The 26,227-nt window shown below is 28.1% G+C and overlaps 1 protein-coding gene across 5 annotated transcripts; it reads left to right on the forward strand.

The window, feature by feature from the left end:
* Nucleotides 1–45: 45 nt before the first annotated feature.
* Nucleotides 46–25,609, forward strand: LOC129975079 (malonyl-CoA decarboxylase, mitochondrial-like). Of its 5 annotated transcripts, none has more exons than XM_056087979.1 (12): nt 46–175; nt 1,208–1,336; nt 1,421–1,561; nt 3,193–3,333; nt 5,124–5,279; nt 6,966–7,130; nt 13,617–13,743; nt 15,130–15,282; nt 17,954–18,184; nt 21,669–21,774; nt 23,380–23,502; nt 24,880–25,608. In XM_056087979.1, the coding sequence occupies exons 2-11, from the start codon at nt 1,274–1,276 to the stop codon at nt 23,495–23,497; spliced, it is 1,401 nt and encodes a 466-aa protein (XP_055943954.1). In that variant the 5' UTR covers nt 46–175; nt 1,208–1,273; the 3' UTR covers nt 23,498–23,502; nt 24,880–25,608. The 5 variants fall into 5 exon arrangements, with proteins under 5 accessions (XP_055943954.1, XP_055943956.1, XP_055943952.1 ...); XM_056087981.1 differs by having other exon boundaries at nt 48–171; XM_056087977.1 differs by lacking the exon at nt 46–175 and adding an exon at nt 209–479 and having other exon boundaries at nt 24,880–25,609.
* Nucleotides 25,610–26,227: the final 618 nt, after the last annotated feature.

A 26,227-nucleotide genomic window follows, 5' to 3' on the forward strand; every position in this document is an offset into this window, starting at 1 on the left:
GTGAAAAAAAAAAACCCTAACAAATAAGAAAGTCGTACGAAGTGGAAAAACTTGATTTTATTAAACGCTATTTACACAATCGTTTAGAAGGTTTCAGTCTCTAATGATTGTATACAAATCCTGCAACTACTAAAGAATCTTTAAATACGAAAAATTGTGAATCCATTTTCAGTAAGTAAGTAAACTGCAACCGCAAATTATAATGTAAATATAAACAAAGTATGAAAAATGTGATTGTGATATGAAAGCGATAAATTCAGAATCTGCCTTAGGATGTTTATGAACATATCAAACAGTCTGTCTGGAAAGAGAAGGAAATGAAATGTTTCACGGTCATTATTTTCGAAGATATGTAGTCAAAATAATATCAAAGAAGTATTGTAAAAATCAGGCTTTTTTATATAAAAATATTTTTTAAATATTCGAATTATTTGATTAATTAATTCATATTGAATTTTATTTCAACAATGTTTTCTTTTGTAAGTTTTTTTTTTTTGTAATTTAGCATTTATCTATGTATAATTTTATTTTGTGATGTCTTCACAACATTTCCAAGAACAAATTGTATAATATCATCATTGTATTTATTATGAAAAATATAATGCAGTCGTTATTTGTGACATTTTTAATGTTAGTTCTAAATACGAAATTTAGAAATAGTGATAGTGAAATGTCAAATATATATATATAGTTTTTATTTTTTTTAAAAAAAAGGAGATATTTGTTTCTGGTTGCAGAACAATATATTAAATAGGAACTATTCACTTTACAGTTGAAATTGAGTTGCATATTTACACAAAATTAGTATGAAATTCTTTCAGTTCTTTTTATTTCTATAAATTTTGAAATGCTTCTAAATTTTTATTTTTTATCATGCAAATTTTCCATTTCTAACAATTTTAAAAAAATTAAATGTATAAATGTTTTTTATGTGATATAATCAAATCCTGGTGCATATCAAAACTACTAAAACATTCTCCTAATTTTGTTTATAATCTGTATATTATTAATCATTGAAAATATATTAGAAAAGATTCTTTTAGAATTATAGTCTTAAAATATTTATATAATTTTTAACTATGTATTTCAAAAGATATTTTAATATTAATTATTTGAATCAAATTTACTTTTAAATCTTGGTAGTGATATATTCTGTGAGGAGAAAAAAATGAAAAGACATATATGAAATATTTTTAATTATTTCCAGGCAAGATTTTGTTTGTTTTCATTAAAATCTCCTAGGCTAACTATAAAAGTGAGTCAACAAGCAAAAATGATATCATCTTTAAAAACACCCTTGGATTTTATTGTGCATCCTAGTGAGATGCCATTAGAGGTATTTTCATTTATATATTTTTCAAATTTAATTTTCTATGAAAAAGTATATATGGTTTTTCATCTCCTTTTTTATATTTTCCAGTCAAAAGCATATGAATTTTGCAAACAATATGTTCTGTTATCAGCTGACCAAAAATTAGATGTTTTAAAAGAAATGTCTGTGAAATACAATTTTGACCAAAGTGCTACAGGCAAAGCAGCTGAATCATACATCACTTCTCAGGTTAGTCATATTAAATACAATTAGTAATTTAATTCATAAGCTATTTTGTTATTATATTAATTAAGAATTCTTTTATACTGTAATACATTTTTTGTAACTTTATTTAGATAACATCTAAGATCTGCATCTAAATATTAAACATATTTTTTTGTCACCTAACTTGATAGAATAATATATAACTGAAATTTTATTAAGCCTTTAACTTTCTCCCTTTTATGACGATTTTGATGTCCCATCTATTTAAAATTATATAGAAATCCAAAAGTAATCAAGTAACATCAAGTGATTTTTGTAATCTAGCCTATGATGATATGATCATAGGCTAGATCATATCAATATGATCAGAAAAATTTTCATTGTTAAAAAAGAATAAAACATAATTTTATTTTGTGACTTTATGTGACAGAATGATTTCAGTACAGCATAATTTATTCAAAACAATTTCATTGTACTAAATAATAAAAGAATTGCAAAAAAAGAGTAAATTTATTTCTTTTTATTTTCTTAATTTTCTAAAAGCATTCAGTGAATTCTATATCTGTTTCATTTAATATTTTAATGGGATTTTGTGAGTAGATATATATTACATTTAAAAAAAAAGTTTATATGTATATATTTCAGTTTGTAATCAGTATAAAAGATAAATTATGATATTCAGAATTTTTATACAACTTATGGTTACAAGTATATCTACAACTGTTACATCATCTCCGACAGCTGTAAATGCTTACCTAACTGAGAGTAACCTAACTGAGAGTAATGTTCTTAACTAGTATTTCCTAGTAAATTACATGTAAGCATAAAATTGTGGGATATTTTTAACTGAACTAATATTAGAAGTTTCTTTTATTATTGTTGTTGTTAATCAAGTGGAATTAGTCAATAACAACAATAAACAAAGTTAAACAGGCTAGGCCATGATACAAAAACTCATGTGAAAAAGTAAGTATTGCTTCCATCTTTTATAGATTGAAGCAACTCAGATTACCTAGATTGTACCTGAGATAAAAATCTGACTCAACTGTAACATATATTACTTTATTTTCTTCGAGAATTTTCAACTGAAACTGGCTCATATTTATGCTTCACTTGAAGGAAAATCAGAAAAACCTCAAATACCTAGCACAACTGCAGTGAGCAGTTCTTTACTAAAGCACACATTTGTCTATCTATTTTTCAATTCTACTATTAAAAGTACAAACAGGAATAGAACCTTTATCCTAAGGTTCAAATTCTGCAACTGTTTCGTGCCTTAACTCATTGGAACACTATTTTGCAGAATCTTTTTACATTATGTATCTATTGAATTTTTCTATTAAAATTAGATTATTCTGAATAATTATCCTGATTTTTTTTAATTTTTTTTTTTTGTATTTCATAATGAAATTTAAGCTAAATTTGGAAAAAATTACTTTAGTTAAATTTAAACATTTTTTTTTAGTTTATAGTTTTAGCTTCTTTCTTTTAAAATATAACATATAGGATAAAGATGCATTTCAATGAATAAATAATTGCAATTATTAGCAGAGAAATCCATGCAATATAATTTTAACTTCATTTATCCTAATTTATGAAAAAATATTCTCCTTCTAAGATTATATATTCTCTATATACTTGTTTTATATTTTCAGAATAAAGGAACTGGTGTTATTTTAAAAGCTGCAGACAGATTAAAATCATCTCTCAATCCAAGTTATGCATATGCATTCAATCGTATAAGAAAACTTGATGGTGGAGTAAAATTTATAGTTGATGTCCGTGCAGATATTTTGGTATGTATTTTTCAATTCTTTTAAATCTAGCTGTCTTGGGAGTTCAGTTTTACTTACAGAATTTTCTATTGTTTATATATCTAATATCATATAGAATGTCTACAAATTTTTGTAGCAAAAAAAAAAAAAAAAAAAAAAAGTATTAGTTGACAAAGATATTTGCCATAGAACTTATTGTTATCATCCACAATTATTATGTGTAATGTTTCAATTTCCATGTATATATATACTGCCAAAGTATTTCATCTATTCATATTGGCAGAAAATAGAAGCATTACTTGTCTACTTTAATCCTTTACTAGAAAAGAAAAATTAAAATCATGTAATTATTATTTCATGCATCCTCAAATGATGAAATCATGTAGATTCAAATCTGAGAAACATGAAGTAAAAGTAAATCTGGCAAGTCCTTCTCCTTTTGCATGAATAGTATGTGTTAACATGTGGCATTATCATAACAATTGTCCATGAATGCATCTATTTATTCAGAAAGATGGATAAATGTGCCTAAAAGCTTCATTTTTTTTTTTTTTTTTTTCACTTCAGCAGCTCAATATCACTTCAGCAGCTGATGACATGCTTCTCATATTGTATTCAACCCTAGATTCTACCAGAAGTAATTTTCTTGCCCCATTTCCATTTTTTTCCAAGAATTTTACAGACTCTGTGTATGATTACATGTATAAAAAAATGGAACTTTAAATCAAAATTTTTAAGAAATGGTGATTATTACTTATGCAATTTAGATTTGTGCAATCAGGTGCTGAATGAAAGGTTGAATGAGGTGCAATTATGATATGAAAATTTGTTGGGGCTCTGTGAATCATCACCATGCTTAGAGATTAAAAGCTTATATAACTTGAGAGATAAAGCTTATTAGTTCAAAATTGTTTAATTTGCATGATGCTTGATTAAGTATAGTATAAAATTTCTAAATTTATAAAAGCTTGAGCACTTTTCTAATCATAAGTAAAATCACATATTGTCTTCTCCCCTTTCTTCGGCCCTCTCTCCCTTAACTTTTTATAAAATTAACTTTTTTTTTAATTCTTCAATATTTGTTAAAGAAAACTTTTTCAGTATTATATAGAAAAAAAAATATTTTACTTCTTTGCTTTTAATTAGTTATTCTGATGATTTTTTTTAAAATTATAGTCAAAAATGGACCTACTTTCTACTATTTTTTTACTACTGTAGTTTTAAGGAATTAGACTAATTAATGACTTATATGTGACTGCAAAATTATCCTATTGTTTCAGTCAAGTAAATTAATAAATTTTCATCTAGAGTGGGAAATATCAAATTTTAGAATTTTAGTGTAGTAAAAGTTGGCAGTATTCTATGGGGAAGAAATTTATATCAGCCCTTAAAAATATTTTTTAACACTACTTTTCTTTTAATTGATGAGCCACGATTTATTATTAGTTAATATTGTTTTCTTTAAATTTTTTGTTAAATATTTTTAAATAATTTAAGTGTTTAATTATAAAAGCTTTAAATTAATTCTACAATAACTTTACATTACGCTACATATATACTTCTTAATTTGTATGTGGATAATTATGCTAGATATTAATGTGAGAGATTTTAAGTTAGAATCAAATTTAATCTGTATAACTTTATCACCAGCTTCAAAAGAATCATCATATATAAAGTTGTAAAATAAATAAACTTACATTTTCTCTTCTTTGTCTTAAATATTTTTGTGAATAATATTTACTACAATTTATTGAAACTTATTGCTTTCTAAATATCATTTAAGAAAGAGTAATAATTTTCAACTTTTTCAGAAAATGTTGCCATCTTTGGATTTCAATGATGAAGCAACACATCATTTGAAAACTCTTAACAATTATGTAAAGGAGATATTGTCATTTTCTTTTAATGTTGGATTCATGAAATTGGAAAGGATTACATGGGATTCATCATGCTACATGCTGGAAAAAGTATATGGATTGCCTTTGTTTTTTCCTGCTTAAAAATAGCATATAGCTAATAAATTTAAAAATATTATTGAAATGTTAAAAGGACCTAGAATTTTCATGTCCTTTGTATTTAGATTTCAAAATCTAATGAGTATTATTATTACAATATGCATAACTCAGTAGCTCATTATGCATTTATTCAATAAAAGTACATCTAAAAATTTTTCTTTTTTTTTTAATTCGTTATTATTATAAGATTTTTTTATGTTTTGTAATTAATATTTAATTGGCAGACAGGGGGCAAATATAATGTTACTAAAATCAATACTTTTTCATTAATTTTTTTTTTTAATTTTAACTTAAATGATAGCAATTTCAATTTTTAAATGACAGAAGGTTTTTTTTTTTAAGGAAGCACTATGTTTCTCCTTTTAAATAAAATTCGGTAATAATTCAAAAATAGTTTGATAAATTTATTGATAATTTTACTAAGAGTTTTTTAAATTTAGTAAAATACCTTATTAAAAAAATATCCTATTGCTTATTGATAAAGAAGAAATCTTTTACTATTTAAATTATGTGATAGTTGTGATTAATATGTTTTCAATTGGTTATTATTATATTTTATAAGCTTTATAAGAAGGAATTTCGATATTTTTCTAATTTCGAAAATGAAATGAAACAGTTTTATTAGGATCAATAAAATAAAACTGTGCAGAAATAATTTCATTCACTTAAGTAAATCATTCAATATTTCTTATATTTCATATTAACCATTTTTAATGATCGGAGAATTCAGTGAAATATTGATTGTATTTAATTTCAATTAAAGGTTTAATGCACCTTGATGTTCCTGATTCCTGTACCAAAGCATTTTTAATCAAATTGTGATTGACATTAAAACTGTATTATTTAATATCTAATAATTGCTCTGTTTATTGTATATTTGAGTTTGCCTTATGATACGAAATCTGATGACATCAATGGTATTAAATTCTTCTTTATCTGATTTATATATTTTCAAATTGCGTGTTTTGTGGTTCTGTACCTCCATTTTCTTATTATTCATATAAACTGTGGGCATATGCATTCAAGCAAATAATAAACAAAATCTTTCTTTCTTAGCTTTCAACAATGTAAGAAAATCTAGAGATTATGTATTTAATGAAGCAAAATTAAGCAATTTGAATATTGTTGTAAAAATGAAATTTTACAATAATATTTAATTTTAAATTAAATAAATATAAATATTAAATATTATACAATTTTATTTATTCATATATTTTGAATAATTTTCCAAAATTTAGGAAAAATTTGCATAACAGCTAAATAAAAAGATTATATTTTGGTTTTTAAAATGATAATAAATTTAGTTTTCTGCAATAATATTTTTGAGAGGTATTGTGGAAAAATGCCAGAAATTTGCTTAATTTTTTAATTAATTAAAAAATTACTTTAAGTGCATATTCTACACTGTAAAGGATTTTTTTTTCCAAGTTTGGTAACTCTGGATGAAACTATTAGGCATGTGAAGTGCAAATGCTCAAACACAAACACAATTTTCCTTGATTAGCATTAGAGATTCAGTTATAACAATCGATAGTATTCATTTCGATTTCTTATATTTTATAGCTTTATTTTTATCACTAAATGATAAATTAATATTACTATATAATGGTTTAGTCTATGAAATTTTGTTTTACTTAGATTTCACAATATGAAGCTGTTCACCCAGTTAGAAGTTGGACTGACATAAAGCAACGTGTTGGACCCTACAGGAGGTGCTATGTTTTTACTCACAGCTGCATGCCTAGAGAACCCATAGTAGTTTTGCATACAGCATTAACAAGTGAGATATCCTCCAGCATTGCAGTAAGTGTTTTACTGAGATATAAAACGTTTTAGTCTTTCTTTTGAAGTTGTGTATGATGATGGAATTATTTTATGAGAATAAATTTCATTGAGAAAATCTGAATTTTTGAAATAAATAATTTAAATTCAAAAGTAAGAAATGATATATTAATTCTTTATATATAATTTCAGGTACACAACAGTTTTACATTAAAAAAAATTGACTTGTAGTTTTATACCTAACTTGTGATAAAAGCAGCAAAAGTGGTCTATCCAAAACTTTCTCACATAATCTCCAATAAAGGCCTTAACTCGTTTATACCATGTAAAATTATAGATCTTGGGCAACACTGTGAATTACTTGTATGTTATTGGTGAACAATAGTGCGAAATCTAGACCTTTGGCATGAATCTAGCATTTTTACTGATTATAGCATAAGAATATATATTTCAGACGCCTTTTTTGCTGACCAATTGATACCAAATTGGGCACAAAACTGCAATTGCAGTCGCAAGATAACATACTGAATTTCAATGATTTAAGTTATTGCACAGTAATTCAGAAGTAGATTGACAGATGGTCAACTGTTTAATGATGGATTTTGCTCAAAATTTGATAACTACTCATATATAAGATGCTAAATCTGTGTACCAAATTTTATTAACCTAGCTCCTTGCGTTTTGCAGTTATTGAGTTCACTTGGGCCCGAATAGCCAGCCAGGCAGACAGTGAATGGATTTTGTTCAACATTTGTTAAACATTAGTCCACTTATGAAATTTTGTCTATCTAGCTGAATGCGTTTTGAGTTATCATATTTACTAACAGCAAACATAATGCCAATTTTTTTTTCTAATTTTTTTTTTTTTTTTTTTTTTTTTTTTTTATGCAGGGAGGTATAAAGCATAGCGGTTTATCAAAATCTCGAATCGAAATTTGTTGACATCATCTAAAACACAAATTTATTTCTTATTATACAGTATGCGAGAAAATTTTGGGGAGACTACTCTCGTTAGTTTTAATCAGAGAAAAGGCTATGTTGCATTGTTTTTTTCTAGCAGCATGCAAGGTTGAACCGGAGTTTAACCCTCTTCTTCGCCAAATTACGATAACGCGCCAAAGCTGGCAACCTCCAGACTGGCAAACTTATTATCTTTCGTCTTTATTATGCGCTATGATTGGACATTGCTCCCTTGCTTTTGAACATTTCGCAAAACACGGCACAAGACCGTTGTCGGCGATTTTTGAAAATTTCGCCAAGCAGGGGGTTAAACTCCGGTCGTACCGCATGCAAGTATAGATACTGTACAATTCATAAAAATCAGTTACAGCATTTTATTTTATTTTTGTTAAATAACCTGTATATTAATATAGGGGTGGGCCGCTTAATGTTATCATTCGCTTTATATTATCAAAATACTCTGACCTCGTACCGATGTGTTCAATGCACATAAAAATATTCGTATAATGTGAACATTATACTTCGTTTAATATTATCAGTTTTGAAATAGGTGATTAATCGATCCTTCATTTTCAATCAGCGTTAGCGATTGATATTCGTGGAATTTCATGCCGCATGAAACAGCAGTAATCACAGTTTCTGCGACTGAATTATGATAAAAAAAATTGATTAAAAAAGAACTGATATTTAAAAGACAAAACTGAAATTCTTAACAGATATAAAAGTTTAACTACATTCAGGTAGGACATCGCAAATTGAAAATTTCACTGCGTGTGTGCTTCTTTTTATAAAAGTTTGAAAAGTCGTGAGTGTTATTTTTTATAAATGTAATAATAGAATAAAATCTATACTTATATAAAGCTCAATGTGTGTGTATGTTGGCCCTCTACAGGCTAGATCGTTCGACCTATAGCTATCAAATTTGGCACATGCATACCTTGGAGATCGGGAATGTGCACCTGTGGTCCCTTTTTTTGAATTTTTAATTAGAATTTTAATTATTAATTAAAAACTAACTTTCCCGCCAAAAAATCTTTTCATTTCCCCACCGCCAAATGAGTAAGGCTTCAGTTTTTTTTCCCCCACGCTGATGAGGATAGGCTTAACATATTTTCGACCGCTTATTTCAAACGATTCTGTTTATTTTCTTAGCGTTTGATGCATTTAAAATTAAACATTGTTAATTAATCGAACTTTCAGATTCATTCTGAAGTACTTTTGAATTAAAATAAAACAGTGTGGTGAATTGCATATAAGCCAGTAACAGCGCTTCTGCCAGAACAGCTGTTTTGGCATAATCGGATTGTTACTGGACTGCTAACCTAAAGGTCCCAGGTTCTATCCTAGCGCAAGCATGTTGCTATTCAAACTGGGTACCAGCCCATTAAGACAACAGCTACTCCTAATAATACATCACCACTCAACGCCGTATCGTTCGTCTCCCCTTCGACTCACTGGAGGGAGAGTACTGTGGTGAATTGCATATAAGCCAGTAACAGCGCTTCTGCCCGAACAGCTGTTTTGGCATAATCGGATTGTTACTGGACTGCTAACCTAAAGGTCCCAGGTTCTATCCTAGCGCGTCCCTACCTCTTCAACAGAATAAAGGAAATTAAAAATTTCTAATCTGCGTAGCGTTACCTCAACTGGCGTGGAAAATTCACGCATGCGCATTGTGTTCTGATTGTTGACAACTCTATTTTCAACGGATACTGACTTGGTTTTGAAGGCTTATTTCAAACGATTCTGTTTATTTTCTTAGAGTTTCATGCATTTAAAACTAAACATTGTTAATTAATTGATCTGTTCGTGATGAATCTGAGAAAATTTTGTAGAAGACTTCTTGAGATATTACATAAATTAAGATATTCTTTAGTGCCCATAAGGTTTAAATACTAAGCGATTCGGTTTTCAGTACTCATATTTAAAAAAAAAAAATGCTACGTTTCACTAAAAAATGCTCTTATATTAATTCCAATTTAACCATTTCCACTTCAATTTAAAGCATAAATTCTACGGAAGCTAACAGAAAAGTAGTAAAATAAATATTACGTTATGTCTGAAAGCCTTTATAATATTATGAATAAATTATATGAGTATCAAAATTTGAAGCTTTAAAATATTTTGGTGAAGAAGCTATTAAAATAGGAATTACGTAAAATATTTAATTATTAAAATTTTAACAAGCATTAAGATTGACGAACCGGCTGGTCGCCAAAGGCGGCTAGTAGTAAATAAATGAGCAAATTATAAAATAAATGAGTTGATGATTCCAACGGGGACAACTGCGTTGAAGCCTCCCCCCTCCCCCAGAGAACGCCGGAATGAGTCAAGCTTTTGATATCTTGAAACCCCACATGCAGCATCATTTAACAATTAAAAAAAACAATAGAAGTACAAACAATATATGAATGAACCGTTAAGAAATAATTATTGTGAAGCCACAATTATTAATTAGAATATTTTAATTTTGAAGAAAAAAAATTATAGATAGTCTGTAAGTGAATTTCATTTACTGTTGATGATTAGTTGATTTTTCCCATTCGATTAATGTCTTAATCGGTGAAGTCTCGAAATGATCACATTAAGTGGCAGGTATTGTACTCCATAAAGTCAGTCTTCATAACTTGCATGTACTTGCCTATTTTTTTTCCTTGCATAAATGCCAAGCACTGAAATTTAATATCCTTATCTATAAATAACTTCTCAATAAATTAAAAATATATTTATTGTTTTTAGTATGAAGATATTTTGGGGCTGGCATACTATTTAAAAACTGTGATAGGCATGAAGAAAAAATTTTCAAATCCCTATACAACCTAAACTACTGGACCCAGAGCTACCAGAAATTTTCATTTAAGGATTAATCAAAATTTTTGAAGTTTTTTTAAGGAACATCAGCACATATTACTATACAGAATAATTTTTACACCACTTAAAATTAAAAAAAAAAAAAAAAAAAAAATCTTTTCAGTGTTAGCAATTTTATTTCCATTCATTTTTTTTCTTTTATGTTAATAATTTTTAACAATATTTTTAAGAATATTTTTCATTGTTTATATTTAAATGCATTGCTAAGATATCAAATACATTATTTATTTATTAATTATCACCTCTATATAATTGCAAATAAATTTTAAAAATAAAATTTAAAAAAGTGAATCATGTTCGAAACCTTATTATTCTACTATCTTTTGAATTAGAGATTCGAATATCCTTTAATTCGTTTTATGTCTCTTTACTTTTCTGTCTCTTATTGTATGGAAATTGATTCTACTTTAAAATGGCACTGTGATATTAATTACAATTTTAAAGATAAACTAGGGGTTCCACCCCTTAATCGCTTATGCTCGGCAATCTCCTCTTAATGCAGTTCCTCTCGGATCGCTTCGCTCGCTCGCCATCTACTATCCCACGTTAGTCTAGCAACAGATATATTCAGAATCAATTTATTCCAAAATATGATAAAACAATGAAAGAAATAAAAAATGTAAAGCAAAAAGTACACTCGCAAAAATCACCTGCATCAAAGTTCTTTGTAAACACAAATATGGTGTAGTTTATTTAAATAACTATGTACATCCACCTTACAAACAAATTTTAAACAATGTGCTTTTTTCACAATTTTTCAAATTTGGAAGTTACACTATAGAAACAGAATAAGAATTTAATATTTACCAAAAAGAAAATGTCTGAAAGGAGCTATATTCAAATTCAGTCCATTCCAAAATAAGATAAAATAATGTTAAAAAAAAATGTAAGCCAAAAGGTACACTCGAAAATTGAACCTAATTTTCCTCTTGGAAACAGCAAGAATAGACCATGGGATCACAACATTGGTTTAATGGAGAAATATTTTTGCAGCTATTACCTACAGGATAAATGCAGATGTCTTTCGATATGTTATCTCCAACAAATATTGCTGCAATTTCTATTTTTGTAATAGGTTGGTTATATCTACGTATGTCTAAATTTCTGGTCTCCATGAAAACCATCCTGATATTTGTAACAGGATTTTCTTCAATTATACGATGCATCTGCAGGTAACAATCGATGAACGGATCGATTGCTCTCAACATACAATCCAGTCTTTTTATCACAGAAAGTAAACTTCCTTCATTTCTCTCCATGCATTTTTCAGTGGCTTCACTGATATCAAACACATATAACTGACCATAATCTGGTTTGTTATGACTGTATAAAGTAGAAACCATGTGGTATATCTGACCATGAATCCTATAGCAATATGGCCCTATTCCAGGAGGAGATTTAATTTGAGCTTTCATGGAAGCAAAAACTAAAGCAGAATTATATTCTCTTATATGCTTACGATAGTTTCTTTCTTCGATTGAATCACTGATCAGCAAGTCTTTCAATATTTCTGGTGGATTCAACAGATGTTCCAAAATTTTTTTATCATAACAACATATCGTGTATTTCCCACTTAAATTTACTTCTTTTTCCCAGTAATGTACCTGGCAAAAAGACCAGAGTCCTGACATAGCCCCGCAACTATGCTTCTGTAGTTTGGAAACTTCGCTCCGTACACATAAACGTTTAACCCTCTCTCGTTCATTACGACTGGATCTTCTTATGAACAATTCTTGAGCATTTTCATTCGACCTGTCTTCTCTTTTTCGACGATTTCGTTTTAAAATCTATACGGCACGACTTAAACCCGACTTAAAAAATGTTGTCCTTTTTTTTCTGCCGTTATTTTTTTGTTTAAAAATTTTCAAACCGATTCAAGAATAGCATTCGCTTGAAATCTTATCAAGCCGCGTGTTGATGTTCCCGGGCAAGATCGATGTGTCGCCAAATGGCGAGTAAATAGATGAAAATACAATTATCAACAATCAGACGACACTGCGCATGCGTGAATTTTCTGCCAGTTAGGGTAACGCAAATGTGTGAATTTTCTACGCCATTTGGGGTAACGCAATGCAGATTAGAAATTTTTTATTTCCTTTATTCTTTTTTTTTATTTTAATTCAAAAGTACTTCGGAATGATTCCGAAAGATCGATTAATTAACAATGTTTAATTTTAAAAGCATCAAACACTAAGAAAATAAACAGAATCGTTTGAAATAATCGGTCAAAAACATGTTAAACCTAACCTCGTTAGCGTGGGGAAAAAAAACTGAAGCCTGACTCATTTGACTGTATTAAATGTTGCCAAATGCGATTAAAAATTCGGCCTGATTTTGTATCCACGTAAGCGTTTTATATATATAGATATATTATAATTATTTGGGACATTACTGTGATATATTATGGTGATATTCATTACGTTTTTTTTAAGGTTTTGTCGGAATTAGTTCTCAGAATATTGAGTTAATCTATTAAAAATGTCAATTTTTTTAAAGTATTGTTTCTTCTACTTTAAGTTTCTTTTTACAGTTAAGATTTCTTACCAAAATTATTTTGCATTTGCATTATAGAAACATTATTTTAGTTTTAAATATAATTTGATATATGATCTAAATTGAATTTTCTATTAAATATTTCCTATCATTTTCTTTCTTTTGTTATTTGTTTTGTTTTAGTCCATTGTGAGACAAACCAAAGCACGTTCAAGTTCCGAGGATTCCACTGTAAAATTTCAGAATGACATTGAAAATCCTAAAGAAATCAAAGCTGCCATTTTCTATTCCATAACTTCTACCCAAAAAGGTTTATTATTATTTTTATTATGTAATGAGTATAAATGTAATTAAATGCTGTGAATTAAAATTAGAACAATATAAAGTTAAGCTAAAAATTTAAGGTGGAAAAAAATGAATAAGCTTTGAATTATTAAGTCAATGGTTTTATAAATTAAAAAAAAAAATTGGCTAATAAATACTAGATAAGCATAATCATACCTCACTTAACGACTACCTCACATAACAAGTAATTCATTCGCATTACGAGCTAAATGAAATGTAAAAAAGTGACTCTCTTAAGGAGCGATGTTTCGCCGAATGAGTGACAAGAAGACGTCTTGACATCCTGACGTCACATGTCAGACTCGCCTGCATCTTCGATGGCAGTGTATGTTGAGCGTTTATTTGAAGATAATCCTTACTTCTGCATGGGAGAAGTTTTAGCCGGAAATCACTGCCTAATCTGAGGCCACTTCAGCAAGTATCAATGAAGCCCTGATCGGCGAGATTCTGTCTCTGACCAAGATTATGCGAATAATAGAATTGGATAGTGACGATATCGATGAGCTGGTGGAAGTAGATAACTTATGGAACTGCGTCACAACAAAAAGTTACCAATGAGATTTGATCAAGAAGGGAAAAAATAATAGTCTCAGCAAAACAATAACCTTCCATTGAAATAAGAGAAGTGCTGAAAACATGGGAAATTTATGTATCGTGCTTTGAGAAATATAGCTTTAAAAATATTGTTGTAATATGCGCCGCTATAAATTTATTTACGATAATGCTGCATCTCATTTTTTCTAAATTTTGAAACGTAGCCAAAGACAAATGCCTTTATAAATTTTCTTGTTGAAAAAGAAAAAGCTAATGTTATTATACGTTATAAATAATTTGAATTATGATAAATTTGTTTTGGGCTTCAAAAGGGTATTTCTTTCCCTTTCAAAATCGAACACTTTGTCGTACTTTATATTGATTCGTACGGGGAAAAAAAAAAAAAAAAAAATTGTTTCGCGTTACAGAAATGAATTATGTTCGTTAGGCGAGTTCCTACAATATAAAAAGTTTTTATTTAAAACATGCCGTCTTCCTCTTAAATTTTACTTTATTTTAACTTCTTTGTAGAAGCATTGCTTTTAAAAAATTTTCATATTTATTCATTTTAGTTATGATTAAATGTTTGTGCTAGAAAAATATTAATGAAAATTAATACAGTTTTAAACATATTTCTCACTATTCATTCTTTTCAAAAAACAAAGAATCAATTCAGCATTGATTATAAATGTTTATTGTACAAAAAAAAAGATGTAACATTGATCTTGATTTATGCAATAAATTAAATGTGCTCATTAAATCATTATTCTTAATGAAGAAAATGTTAACTGACTATTCAACATTTCTTTACATTAAGGTCTGCATGGAATTGAATTGGGAAATCAACTGATTAAAAAAGTAGTGAAAGAAGTTCTTGCCGAGTTTCCTCATATTACTCAGTTGTCATCACTTTCTCCTATCCCTGGTTTCCGTGATTGGTTTTTAATGGAAATTAAAAAGATGAGAGGAGGTAAATTGACTTTTTTTTTTTTCACAATTCTTTTACCTTTCGGTGTAACCAAATTCTTTTGAATAGTTTTTGTTATATTGGAATTATTCTGTTGCCTAAAGTCATGAGATAGAATTAAATCTTTTTTTTAAAGCAATAATAATTCTTCTGATTATATTGAGTATCATTGTAGAAAGCCAAACAGTGAGCGTTTTCTGCATGTTTCTCATTCTTTATAAAATTTTCTTTAAAATCTTGTTGTATTGAGCAATATCTGTTGATATACAAAGTAATTATATTAATGCCTGAATAAAAATTTCTGTGCTGTTTATTATTTAAAAATTATTGAAATTCTCTATTTTATTGCATTTATAATGTGCTTCAATAATGGAGTTAAAACAAAACAAACAAACAAAAACTCTAGGAACAATTAAAACTAATATATACTTATATACTATACTATTCAAATTTATTGGGACAAATAAAAAAAACGATATTTTCTAAAACCTTAGTACATACCTTAAGATGACTGATATATCTCTATATTAGTACAAAGTATGTCAACCTTTAGCAGAAATGACTTCTTTAATGCGTCTTGGCATTGACTCCACTAGTGTAGAGCACATGCTCGTGACTTCGTCATCGTGGTCAAGTGGTATAGCACTTTTTGTCATTTGTCTTGTTGTCGTGCAATTCGTCTTAACCAAACGATTCTTGAGAACATGCCATAAGTTCGCAATGGGATTTATTTCTGGTGAAATTACCCCACTGAGAGCTTAATGCCAATCTTAGGCTGCAATTCAGCACTTTTATTTTATTTTCCTGCATAGAAGTCTGAACCAATTTTGAAGTGTGACAAGGGGATAAGTTATGTTGAAGTATTTCCATCAAATGTTTCCTTGAATGGAACAATCCTTCTGCGTAATATTTCTATATATTTGACAGAATTCATCAGGAAGAGGAACTTTTTATGGTGCCATCAGCCTTTAAGAGGAGCTAAGCTTCCAGTGCCATTTGTGTGTGGGGGGGGGATTCTCAAAACATCTGTTTAGAAGGGTGTTTTACAGTCTGTTGGATATGATCTGGTCGCAGAGTTTCACCTACACCTCATCTAACTGCACTTGATTTATATTAGTTAACAATTCTAGTTCGGTATTTTTTAGTCCATGCACGTTTTTTCATCATTTTCTGAGTTAGAAATTGACGACCATTACGACCCACTTCCAGAAGCCTATTCCGTACAGTTGAGGTACTCACTTCAACGCCATAGTCCAATAAATCCTTTCAAAGGTCTGAGCTTGTATTTCTTGGATTTATATGCTATTTCCTATTAGCTATGTTTTGCTATTTCTTATTAAAACTTTATCAGTTCTTGGATTAGTTTCCGTTTGCGCCTACATTTTCCTTTTCTTTTTGGTGACGATGATCCGGAATCTTGAAATGCTCTTAAAATGTTTTTGAATGTTCTTGAAACTTTTAATTTTCCCACACCAAATGCTGTAACTATATCTCTCACAGTCATAAAAGTGTGCTCATTAAGAACAATTATTTTAGAACGTTTCCTCTGGGAGTAATATCCATCTTTGAACATGCAAAAATAACTCGTGTTATGTGGAATTTAAAATTATAACTATCTCACAACTGATCTACTGATGCATTAAAACCTGCCAAATGTGTAAATTATAGTCAAGGTTGACCCGTCACACTACCACTAGGCAGATATAACCGGTTTGATGCGGTTCGGGATATCACTGGTGATCATATACCAAATCGACAAGAAAAACGTGTTTGTCCTAATTAATTCAAACAGTATAGTATATGTTAGTTAAAAAATTATTTCTACTGAATAACTAATTTCTAAAACATTATAGATAGATAAATATTATAAGTTTTAACTAACTTAAAAATTATTGTGTTATTTTGTTTAAGACAATAAATGTACCTACTGCAGAAAAAATTACTTACTTTTTATATAATCCCCTATTTCAATTAGTAATATTTAGTAAAATATTCTTCATGCGTTTACATTTTAAAAATATTGTTTTTTTTTATTTTATTTTATTTATTTTTTATTTTATTTTATTTATTTTTTATTTTATTTTATTTATTTTCTATTTTATTTTATTTATTTTTTATTTTATTTTATTTATTTATTTTTTGCAAAAACAGATTAAATCATGAAGCTTTGAAAAATTGATGTTTTAGAGAAATCAACGTTTGCCAAGTCCTCAAGATGTTTAGTTGATTAATGGAATTTCTCTGAAATAGCCAGTGAAATGGTCTAAAATAATGACATTAAAGCTTCATGATTTGCTCTATTTTTGTGTAAATCTTTTATTTATTTATTTGCCCATTAATATTGAGTGGATACTCTCAATATTAATCTCTTATTTATTCATGCTTTGTGCTTTTTTTATAGTAGCACATTATGTACATTACCTGTAGTAAATTGTAGCATTTAGCATATTTAAAGCATTTAACGCATATTGATTGGAATATATTTTCATATTAATTAAATTTCATGCGAAATTTTTGCTGTGCAGAAATATTGCCTATGTATTCTTTATAATATGATTTCATAAGTATTCTTGATTTTGGTGTATCTTATTTAATTGTAGGGAGGGGGGAGGAAAATTTCAATATGTGATTTAAATATTAAACAACGTTTTTGATATTTCTTTATGCTTTTTAGGAAGCTCTGTAATCTCTTCATTCTTTTCTGAGAAAGATCAGTCTGTTTTGAAAAATGTTTTCTCAGCTGCAGATCAGCAAAGTTTGTGGAGCAGCCTTCAAAGTCTTGTTGCATCAAACCAGTGGATACATAATGAAGACTTGAAAGAATTGTTGAAAACTCCTCTGATGAAAATTTGCGCCCACTACTTGTATTCTGAAAAGAGAAGGTCCAATGCTCTGAATAGTGTTGGTAATGTATCAAATTGTTTCGTAAATTATCCGAAATCCGTTAGGCGGGTATGCAATGAAATGGTGCAACAAGTTCAATAACAAATAACGGTGCTTTATTCTACGTGAATGCACAAAAAACAAAACACGGACGAAACGTACTCAAAACAGCAGCAAATTGGTAGTAAAGAACTGTAATACAAAATACTCAGAGAGGGCTGAACTCCGTTGGAAATCATAATTCCAAAGAGAGACTTCACTCAGCTACTCACTGGAGTTGAAATCAGTTGATTTAATATTGGCAGATTCTTAGCTTTATCTCTCGGCTTTTTATAGTTTCCTGAACAGGGCATTTAGAAAGATGCCGTAACTTCGTTCCTAATCGATATACTGTCGAAATTCCAGCAGTTTCAGGGACTTTCGCTCTTTCCTCAAACTCGCGTCGTTACCCGCCAAGGCGGAAGGTCATTCATTAGGAATCTATCTGAGCAATCTGCAAAACGTCATTCTTTACCGTGAAATTAATTGTGCGGAGAAATAAAATTACAAATTTCATAACATTCTTTCCATATTAGCTACGTAATTGCTATCTTCTGATATCCAAATTATGCGCTTACATTTATAGGACAATGAATAGTTGCAATCTATCATAGAATCATAAAAGTACTGTTTAATGCTGAAATCTTATATACAATATTCTGTGTTACATGAGTGGTGATAAAATATTAACTTTTTTAAATATTAAAAGGTGTACAAGATCATTAAGAGTTTTGCTATATCTTGCTGTTAGGATACCCATAAGATATTTTTTGATACCACATAAAGATCCGTTGTTTAAAATTAATATATTTCGTTATATATTATAACAATTTTACTCTGTCACCTTTTTTTTTTTTTTTTTTTTTTTTTTTTTTTTTTTTTTATCATCTCTTTGAAAACCTTATTATTTTCTCTTTCCAAAATTAGTAGAGCTTATTTGCAAAATATTCTTCGAAATGCGTTTTTATTCCATTGTCGTTCTGAACTATTTATTAAAAAGATAATATTTTTAAAGACAGGTACCAGTAGTAGTCTAATAGAGCATGATCCGGGGAATACGGAGAATGCGGTAAAACATAACAATCAAAATGTAAAAGTTTTTCTTATAGTCAATGTAGTATATTGCTTTGTATTGTTGTGATGTGCGGCGATTGGTATTAGCGAGAATAGGATCTGGGACCTTGTAGTTCGCAGCCCAGTAACATGAGCACGATACAAAAGCAATTGCTCGGGTAGCGTAGTTGTTAACTGGCTTATAAGCTTTCACCACAGACTCTCCCTCCAGTGAGTCGGAGATGAGACGAACGATATGGCTGTTGAGTGGTGATATATTAGCTGTTGATTTTAATCCATTTGATCCATGTAGTAGCGCCAAGCGTTATGGCGAGCGCGTGTGTGGGTGAATGGTTGCTGTTGCTGCGTCAAGTCAGTCTGACGACTTTGGGTTGCTGTGGGTAGATGGCTCTACTTACGCTGTACGAAAGTTGAAGGTTCATCGTCCGAGGTCACCAGAGTGGCGGATTGTTATGGGCGAGGATAGAACCTGGGACCTTGTGGTTCGCAGCCCAGTAACATGACTATGATACAAAAGCAATTGCTCGGGTAGCGTAGTTTTAACTGGCTTATAAGCTTTCACCATTGATGAAAAACAACGCTTCGTCAATTCTGGCCGTTTATCTTCTGAAGCGATTTGATTGATGGTTTCACCTTGAGGAAGATGCTGGTGACAAATTATACATTCTTCGGATGAAATCCAAACATCGTGGCAATTGAAGATCTTTTGTCCTTATACCAATTATGTTTTATACATGCATTTTGATACAGAATCTAAGTCTGGCCTCTAGTGGCAAACCACTTGATGAAAGGATTTCTTTCACGTCGCCGGAGAAACAAATCCCACATAGAGACGCGTTTCATAAAGCCGATCTCCGTCAATAGGTGTGAAATCCAAACTTTATATCGATGGACATGTCCTATATAATTATGTCCCATTGTCCTGGCAATGTTGGTAGCATCTGCTATTTCGCGGATTTTCAATAGCTTTAACATAGCTTTGATTAGATCCGTATGTATCATTGCTTTGCGGCGGCTGCGTTCTTTATCTTTCAAATAAAATTGCCAGCTCTAAATCTGTTAAATCAATTGCATACTGTCGTAATAGTCATAGCAGCACTTCCTCGTTTTTTTTACAGCAATAAGGCATACATGCCGCAAATGCTTCCTTCGGTTACCCATATTGGACGATGTATAAAAAGTTTTAAAAGAGATTGTATTACTAACGAAATATACTTTAAAAGAGTTTTAGGGCATCTGAAACGATGAAATAAACGACTAATAAATAAAGCCTGTATATTTGTAGAGACAGCCTGTTAAAATCCTCGGGTGAGTATCTTATGGAATACCTAATATTGTTGATATTTATAATCAGGCATTTAGGTTTGAATCTTGATTCTACTAAATCTTTACATATATCGAAAACTCTCATATTAGTACAGTAAAGAAATTTAGAAAATGAGTACCAGTTATTCTAAAATCTTATTTCTTTTCAAATTAGACCTGTTTCTTTAAACTTATGATGTAATTTTTAAGTGGAATGTAAATCTAATTTGACAAATCAATAATTTATTGTTTCAACTTTATGTACTACTAAATAAAAATATTTACTTTTGGTTTCTGCAAAAATAAATAATTTAAAAAAAAAAAAAAAACTGTTTCTCTAGCTATCATGATCGACAATTGAAGCGAAGTATGTTATTTTATTTTGTTGAAATTTCTATAAATTTGAATAATAATGTTACATTTATAAAAGAAATAGGTAATTAAAATTATTTTTAATAATTTTTTTCTATACTTCTTTTGATAAAAGTTTTAATTTGTGGAAATGGTTTTTTTTCCCTTATTAAATATCATTAAGGGATTATCATTTTCAATTTTTTTTTATATTACTTGGAATTGTATACAGTTTTAAACAAATGTATTTTGTTAAAAAAAAATATGCAGCCAGTTTTTTGGAGCAAAATTCTGTGGGTGTGTAATTTGCAAAATGTTTTATACATATTTGTGTTTATTATAATAATTCAATAATGCACCTGCATTTACTTGTTAAATAATTATAATTCTTTTGAACATTTTGTGTTCATTTTTCATTTAATGTTCGAGAGAAAAAAAAATGTTTATAGCATTTTCTTTTTGTTTACAAAATCTGAGTTTTTGGATCTGTGAATAGTATATATTAATTCAGGATAAATAATCATCAGGGTTTTTTTAATAGAATTAAAAAATATTAAACCAAAGAATAATATGTTATTTTAATTCTATTAATTTATAAAAACTGAAAGTATGCCAATATTTCCCCTTTTCCAAACTGGAATCAAAAACCTTTTCTTATAGAAATTTTAAACTTTGGGATATTGTATTCGTTTTGTGATCTATAATCAAACATTTTATATTTATCATCATTTTTTCAGCCCATTTTCATCTCAGAAATGGAGCAGTTATGTGGCGCTTGAATTGGTTGGCAGATCTCTCACCACGTGGTTTGGACAACTCTTGTGGCATGATGGTTAATTACAGGTAAGATTTACTGAAAGGCATTAAATTGTCATGTGCTGAAATGCCAGTTTCTTAAGTTTCCACTTTTACCTATATTTTATGAAAATATTTTTAAAAAACATATATTATACATAATGTTTGAGAGGCTATGCAAAACCGATTGATTACTAACTAAATTGATTGTAATAATAGTTATTACTTTGGAGTCATTAAAATATATAAAATTTTGTAAAACTCATTTAATAGGGATAAAATGTTGTCTTATTTGTTAAATTGAAATTGTAAAAATAAGTACTATTATATATTAACAACTTTTTTAAAAAAAAGTGAAAAGTAATCAATGATAAGAGAATTAATAATTCTCATTAATTCATTTGAATTTTCTCTGATTTATTTTTTGAAATCATTTTTATTAAATTCAGCAACTAAGCCTGCCATCTTCTAATACAAAGGAGTCTCAATTTAATGATGTCAAAAATTTTCAAGTGGATTTTACAGATTATTTTTTAAAGCAAAACTTTGAATGACAAAATTTATTCGTACTCAAAGTTAAGTTTATTTCACAGATTTGCTGTATAAGTTTAATATTTTAAACAATGAGGGAAAATATGTTGTGTTGGTTATGCATGTAACAATAGATATTGCCACCAAGATCAGATTCATTCAATAGGGTTAGAGTAATAACCATCCAGGTAATAAGGATGTTACATCCTCTATTTTATTTTCAAAATAGGGACCAAAGGATAAAATAGGAAAAATAACACTTCAAGTTTCTTGATATTTGTTATTTTGATGCATTTGGTTATGCATTTCAAAGCAATATTTTCTGGTAATATATGATAATGTTTTCAATAACCCATTGTTTCTTTAAAAGTATTTTCTATGACAACATTAAATTTTCCAACTCACTTTTCACGAAAAATCATGGAAGTTGCTCACATTAAGATTGAAATGCTTAAGACTGAAACTATGTTTTTATTATTTTTTTCCATTAATTAACTTCTTGAGTTATAAAAAATCACCTCCTAATAATAACGGTGATAGAACTTCACATTTAAAAAAAAATAGGTTCTAATGCTATGTTTAACACCCTTTATGATAAATTTGTTTGTTAAAAATTGTAAAACAGTGCAGTTAGTTAGATAGTTAACATAGATATCAAATGTTAATCTCCCAAATAATTGAGCTTATATTGTAATTATTTTATTATATTTTTGATGTAAGGTATATTTCTTAAAACTGCATTTTCATTTTATTCCACGAGAAATTTTTAAATAAATTATAGCAATAATCAATGTTAGAATATATAATGAAGATTTAAGATCTGAATCAATATTTTCAACGTTGCATTGTTAAATTCTTTAAGTTTAATAAAGCTGTATACTAATATTAACATGTATATATATTCAGCATACAACTTTATTTTTACATTCATTGCAGTTATATGTTAAAATTTGTTCTAAATCTTTGTGTTATTTAAAATGTTTTATGGTAAATGTTTTTCCAAAATGGTGAAACAGCTGAAAAAATATAATTTATTATTAACTCTTCTAAAATAGAAATCACATAGTAAATCTACCAACTACTTTATAAATACTATATATACTACTTTGTGAATTTTTTTAGGTACTATTTGGATGAAACAGAATTCAATAGCAAGAATTATGTTGAAAATTATATAGTTACTGCATCTGATGATTTTAAGAATCTCTTGATTCCAGCACTCAGTAAATCATCCCTCTAATAATGGTAAACTTTCATTTTATTATTTGATTAAAATAATGTGAATAGAATTAAAAATAAATGTATAAACTAAAGAAATTAATCCTTAATTTTTTTTTATTTTTATGAAATTTTCATGCCTCTAATCTAAAAGAATTCAATAATATTCAGTAAATTTTATGATGTCTAAAGAGGGAAAAAAATCGATATATAGAAATTTTGATATACAAAAATATGAATTGCAAATATTTTGTTATTTTTATCTATTTTATTATATTTTTTAATACTATGCCACTTTTCGAATTTATTGTGCTATTCAGATCTTGCTTCAAATTTATAAATTCCTAAATTAGCAGTAGATTTGGTCACTTTAATGAGTAGTCCAGTCACAGAATTTTTGTTTTATTTATATCTGTTTCAATACTGTTACGCTGGTTTTTCAAATTTTAAGGATTTTAATATTTTCTAAACACCTACAACACTTTTCAAAGTTTTAAGAACCAAATCACAACTACAAACAAAATGTTATTGCTTTTGTTGAAACATTATTTTTGTTGCCACAACTTTATTCCCCATCTTTCTCTACATCCTTTGCTAAGCTAAATTTCTCTTTCAAAATTTAAGATTTTCGTTAAGGACTATACTCACCATAAAAAACTAAAGTTTTCCCGAAGTAAAAAAAGAAATTTATGGAACAAAAACTAAGAATGACATATCGTAGTACTTTGAGAGAGTAATTACTCTCCTTTTTTTTTAATAAATGACTATTTCATGAATTTCTGTTGTAGAGAGCATCTTTGAAACAGTCCTCCTAAACCTTATTCAGTTTATATAGCTTCTTCAGAATGAAGTCCAAAGCAACATATATGTATGTGTATCGTTTTAATTATTGAAAATACAAAACATTTGAAAAAGTTTCAATATATGGGTATTCAATTGTTTTTGAAAAAATATTGCATTTTTATTTTAGTTTTAATAATATCAGTTTTTTTTTTCTTCCCATATACAGAAAGAAAAAAAAAAAACTGAGGAAATATCTGCATTACATAAAAAATTCAAATTACATTATTGATGAATCTCACTATTTTAAATTCTAAAGTATAAATTTTGTTTTTCTGAGTGAATGCCTATTTTTTTTTTTTTTTTTTTATGAACTCAATAATTTTGATATATTTCTAAAGATCTATTTACTTCTCTTTCTTGTTTATTATAGTCTTAAAATATAAAATGCACACATTTATGTGAAAGGTTTGCAAAAATGTCTTAAGATTAGTCTCCCAAAAATTTATTTAATTCATGGAAATTCATTCTTTTAAATCAATTTAAGACGATACTTTCTTATTCATTAATATTTATTTTATACAATTGAAAATGATTGTTAATAAATTAATATTTTATCTTTAGGTAAAGTTGAAAGGCTTTGGAAATCTTTCTAAAACAGGAAACTTGAAAGATCTACTTTTTTCTTTTATCTCTATATCTTATTGTTTACTTGCACAAAAATTGAGAAATGAAAATACTCCAGATAAGAAAATTATAACGCAAACATAATTAAAACTTTCTTGTTATGATTTGTATTTTTGTAAATATGTGCATTTTAAACACTGTTATTTTTACTTACAAAGTATATTTTATGCTAATTAAGTGCAATCTTTTCAGAAGGAAATATTACATTATGGCTTTGGAGAAAATGTATACATTTTTATATTCAATTTATTTTTTACAATTTTTTTTATATAATACAGTGTCATTAAGCCAGGAGAAATGGTTTTTGCTCTAAGAGCATGTTTACAGTAGAGTTATTAATTATCATCTTGAATCCCATGAAATAAGATATGCTTCCATTACCAGTACCCATATATTTGGGAGAGAAAAATATAAATTATTAAAAATGCCCAAGAAAATATTTTCTAAACTATGTTTCAAACAAAGGATTTCCTTCATAAGTAAATTTGTTGAGAGAAGCAGATGATTATTTTATTGAATTTATTTACAAAGAAAAGTTATGTTTTTTCTCCCCTTCTCTTTTACCAGTTAACATAGTATATATCTGTGATGTTCTAGTATCTGGATTTTTGGCACTGTACATTGTATGTAATTTCTAAATAAATCATCTATAATTTCTATATAAATGTATTTATTTTTTAAATGGTCATTTTTGAAAAATCTATTTAGATAAAAAAAAATTTCCAAATTTAGTCAATTCAACTTAAACAATGCAACAATTATATGCTCACAAACAAATCAATATCAGAAAATAATTTGGTTTATTTTAAAATGTAAAGTAAAGATAATAGAACTTGTGTTGGCTTCAATGATAAAGAAATTAAAGCATGTATTTAAATAATCCAAAAACTTTTGAAGCAGATAATTTTTGCGTTTTTTCCCAATAAAGATTTAAAATTTTGGTCCACAGACTTATCTAATTTTATAATATAGAAAAGAAATAATTGGAGAAATTTTTTTTTTAAATGTAGCTAAAATTAAATATTCCAATACTGCACATAAATATTGCAAATCTGTCCCTCCCAGAAGTTTCTTTGACTTTTTTAATAAAAGCTAATTTGACTACTCGTACTTCTTCAAATTTCTATCAAACAACAGTTTTACTACAAGTCCAAAAAAGAGCATATATCTTTAAGATGATACAGGAACTTTAAATACAATTCTATAAATCAGGTCACACCCCCACCAAAAAAAAATGTTTATCACACTCACTAATTTTATAATTCTTTGTTGTTGTCCCAATATT

Source organism: Argiope bruennichi, chromosome 7 (assembly GCF_947563725.1).
Source record: "Argiope bruennichi chromosome 7, qqArgBrue1.1, whole genome shotgun sequence".
Lineage (NCBI taxonomy): Eukaryota > Metazoa > Arthropoda > Arachnida > Araneae > Araneidae > Argiope > Argiope bruennichi.

Coding starts and splice junctions, on each gene's coding strand:
- LOC129975079 (XM_056087977.1), top strand. Junction 5,280..6,965: donor CATGCTACATGCTGGAAAAA/GTATATGGATTG, acceptor TGTTTTACTTAG/ATTTCACAATATGAAGCTGT. Junction 7,131..13,616: donor AGATATCCTCCAGCATTGCA/GTAAGTGTTTTA, acceptor GTTTTGTTTTAG/TCCATTGTGAGACAAACCAA.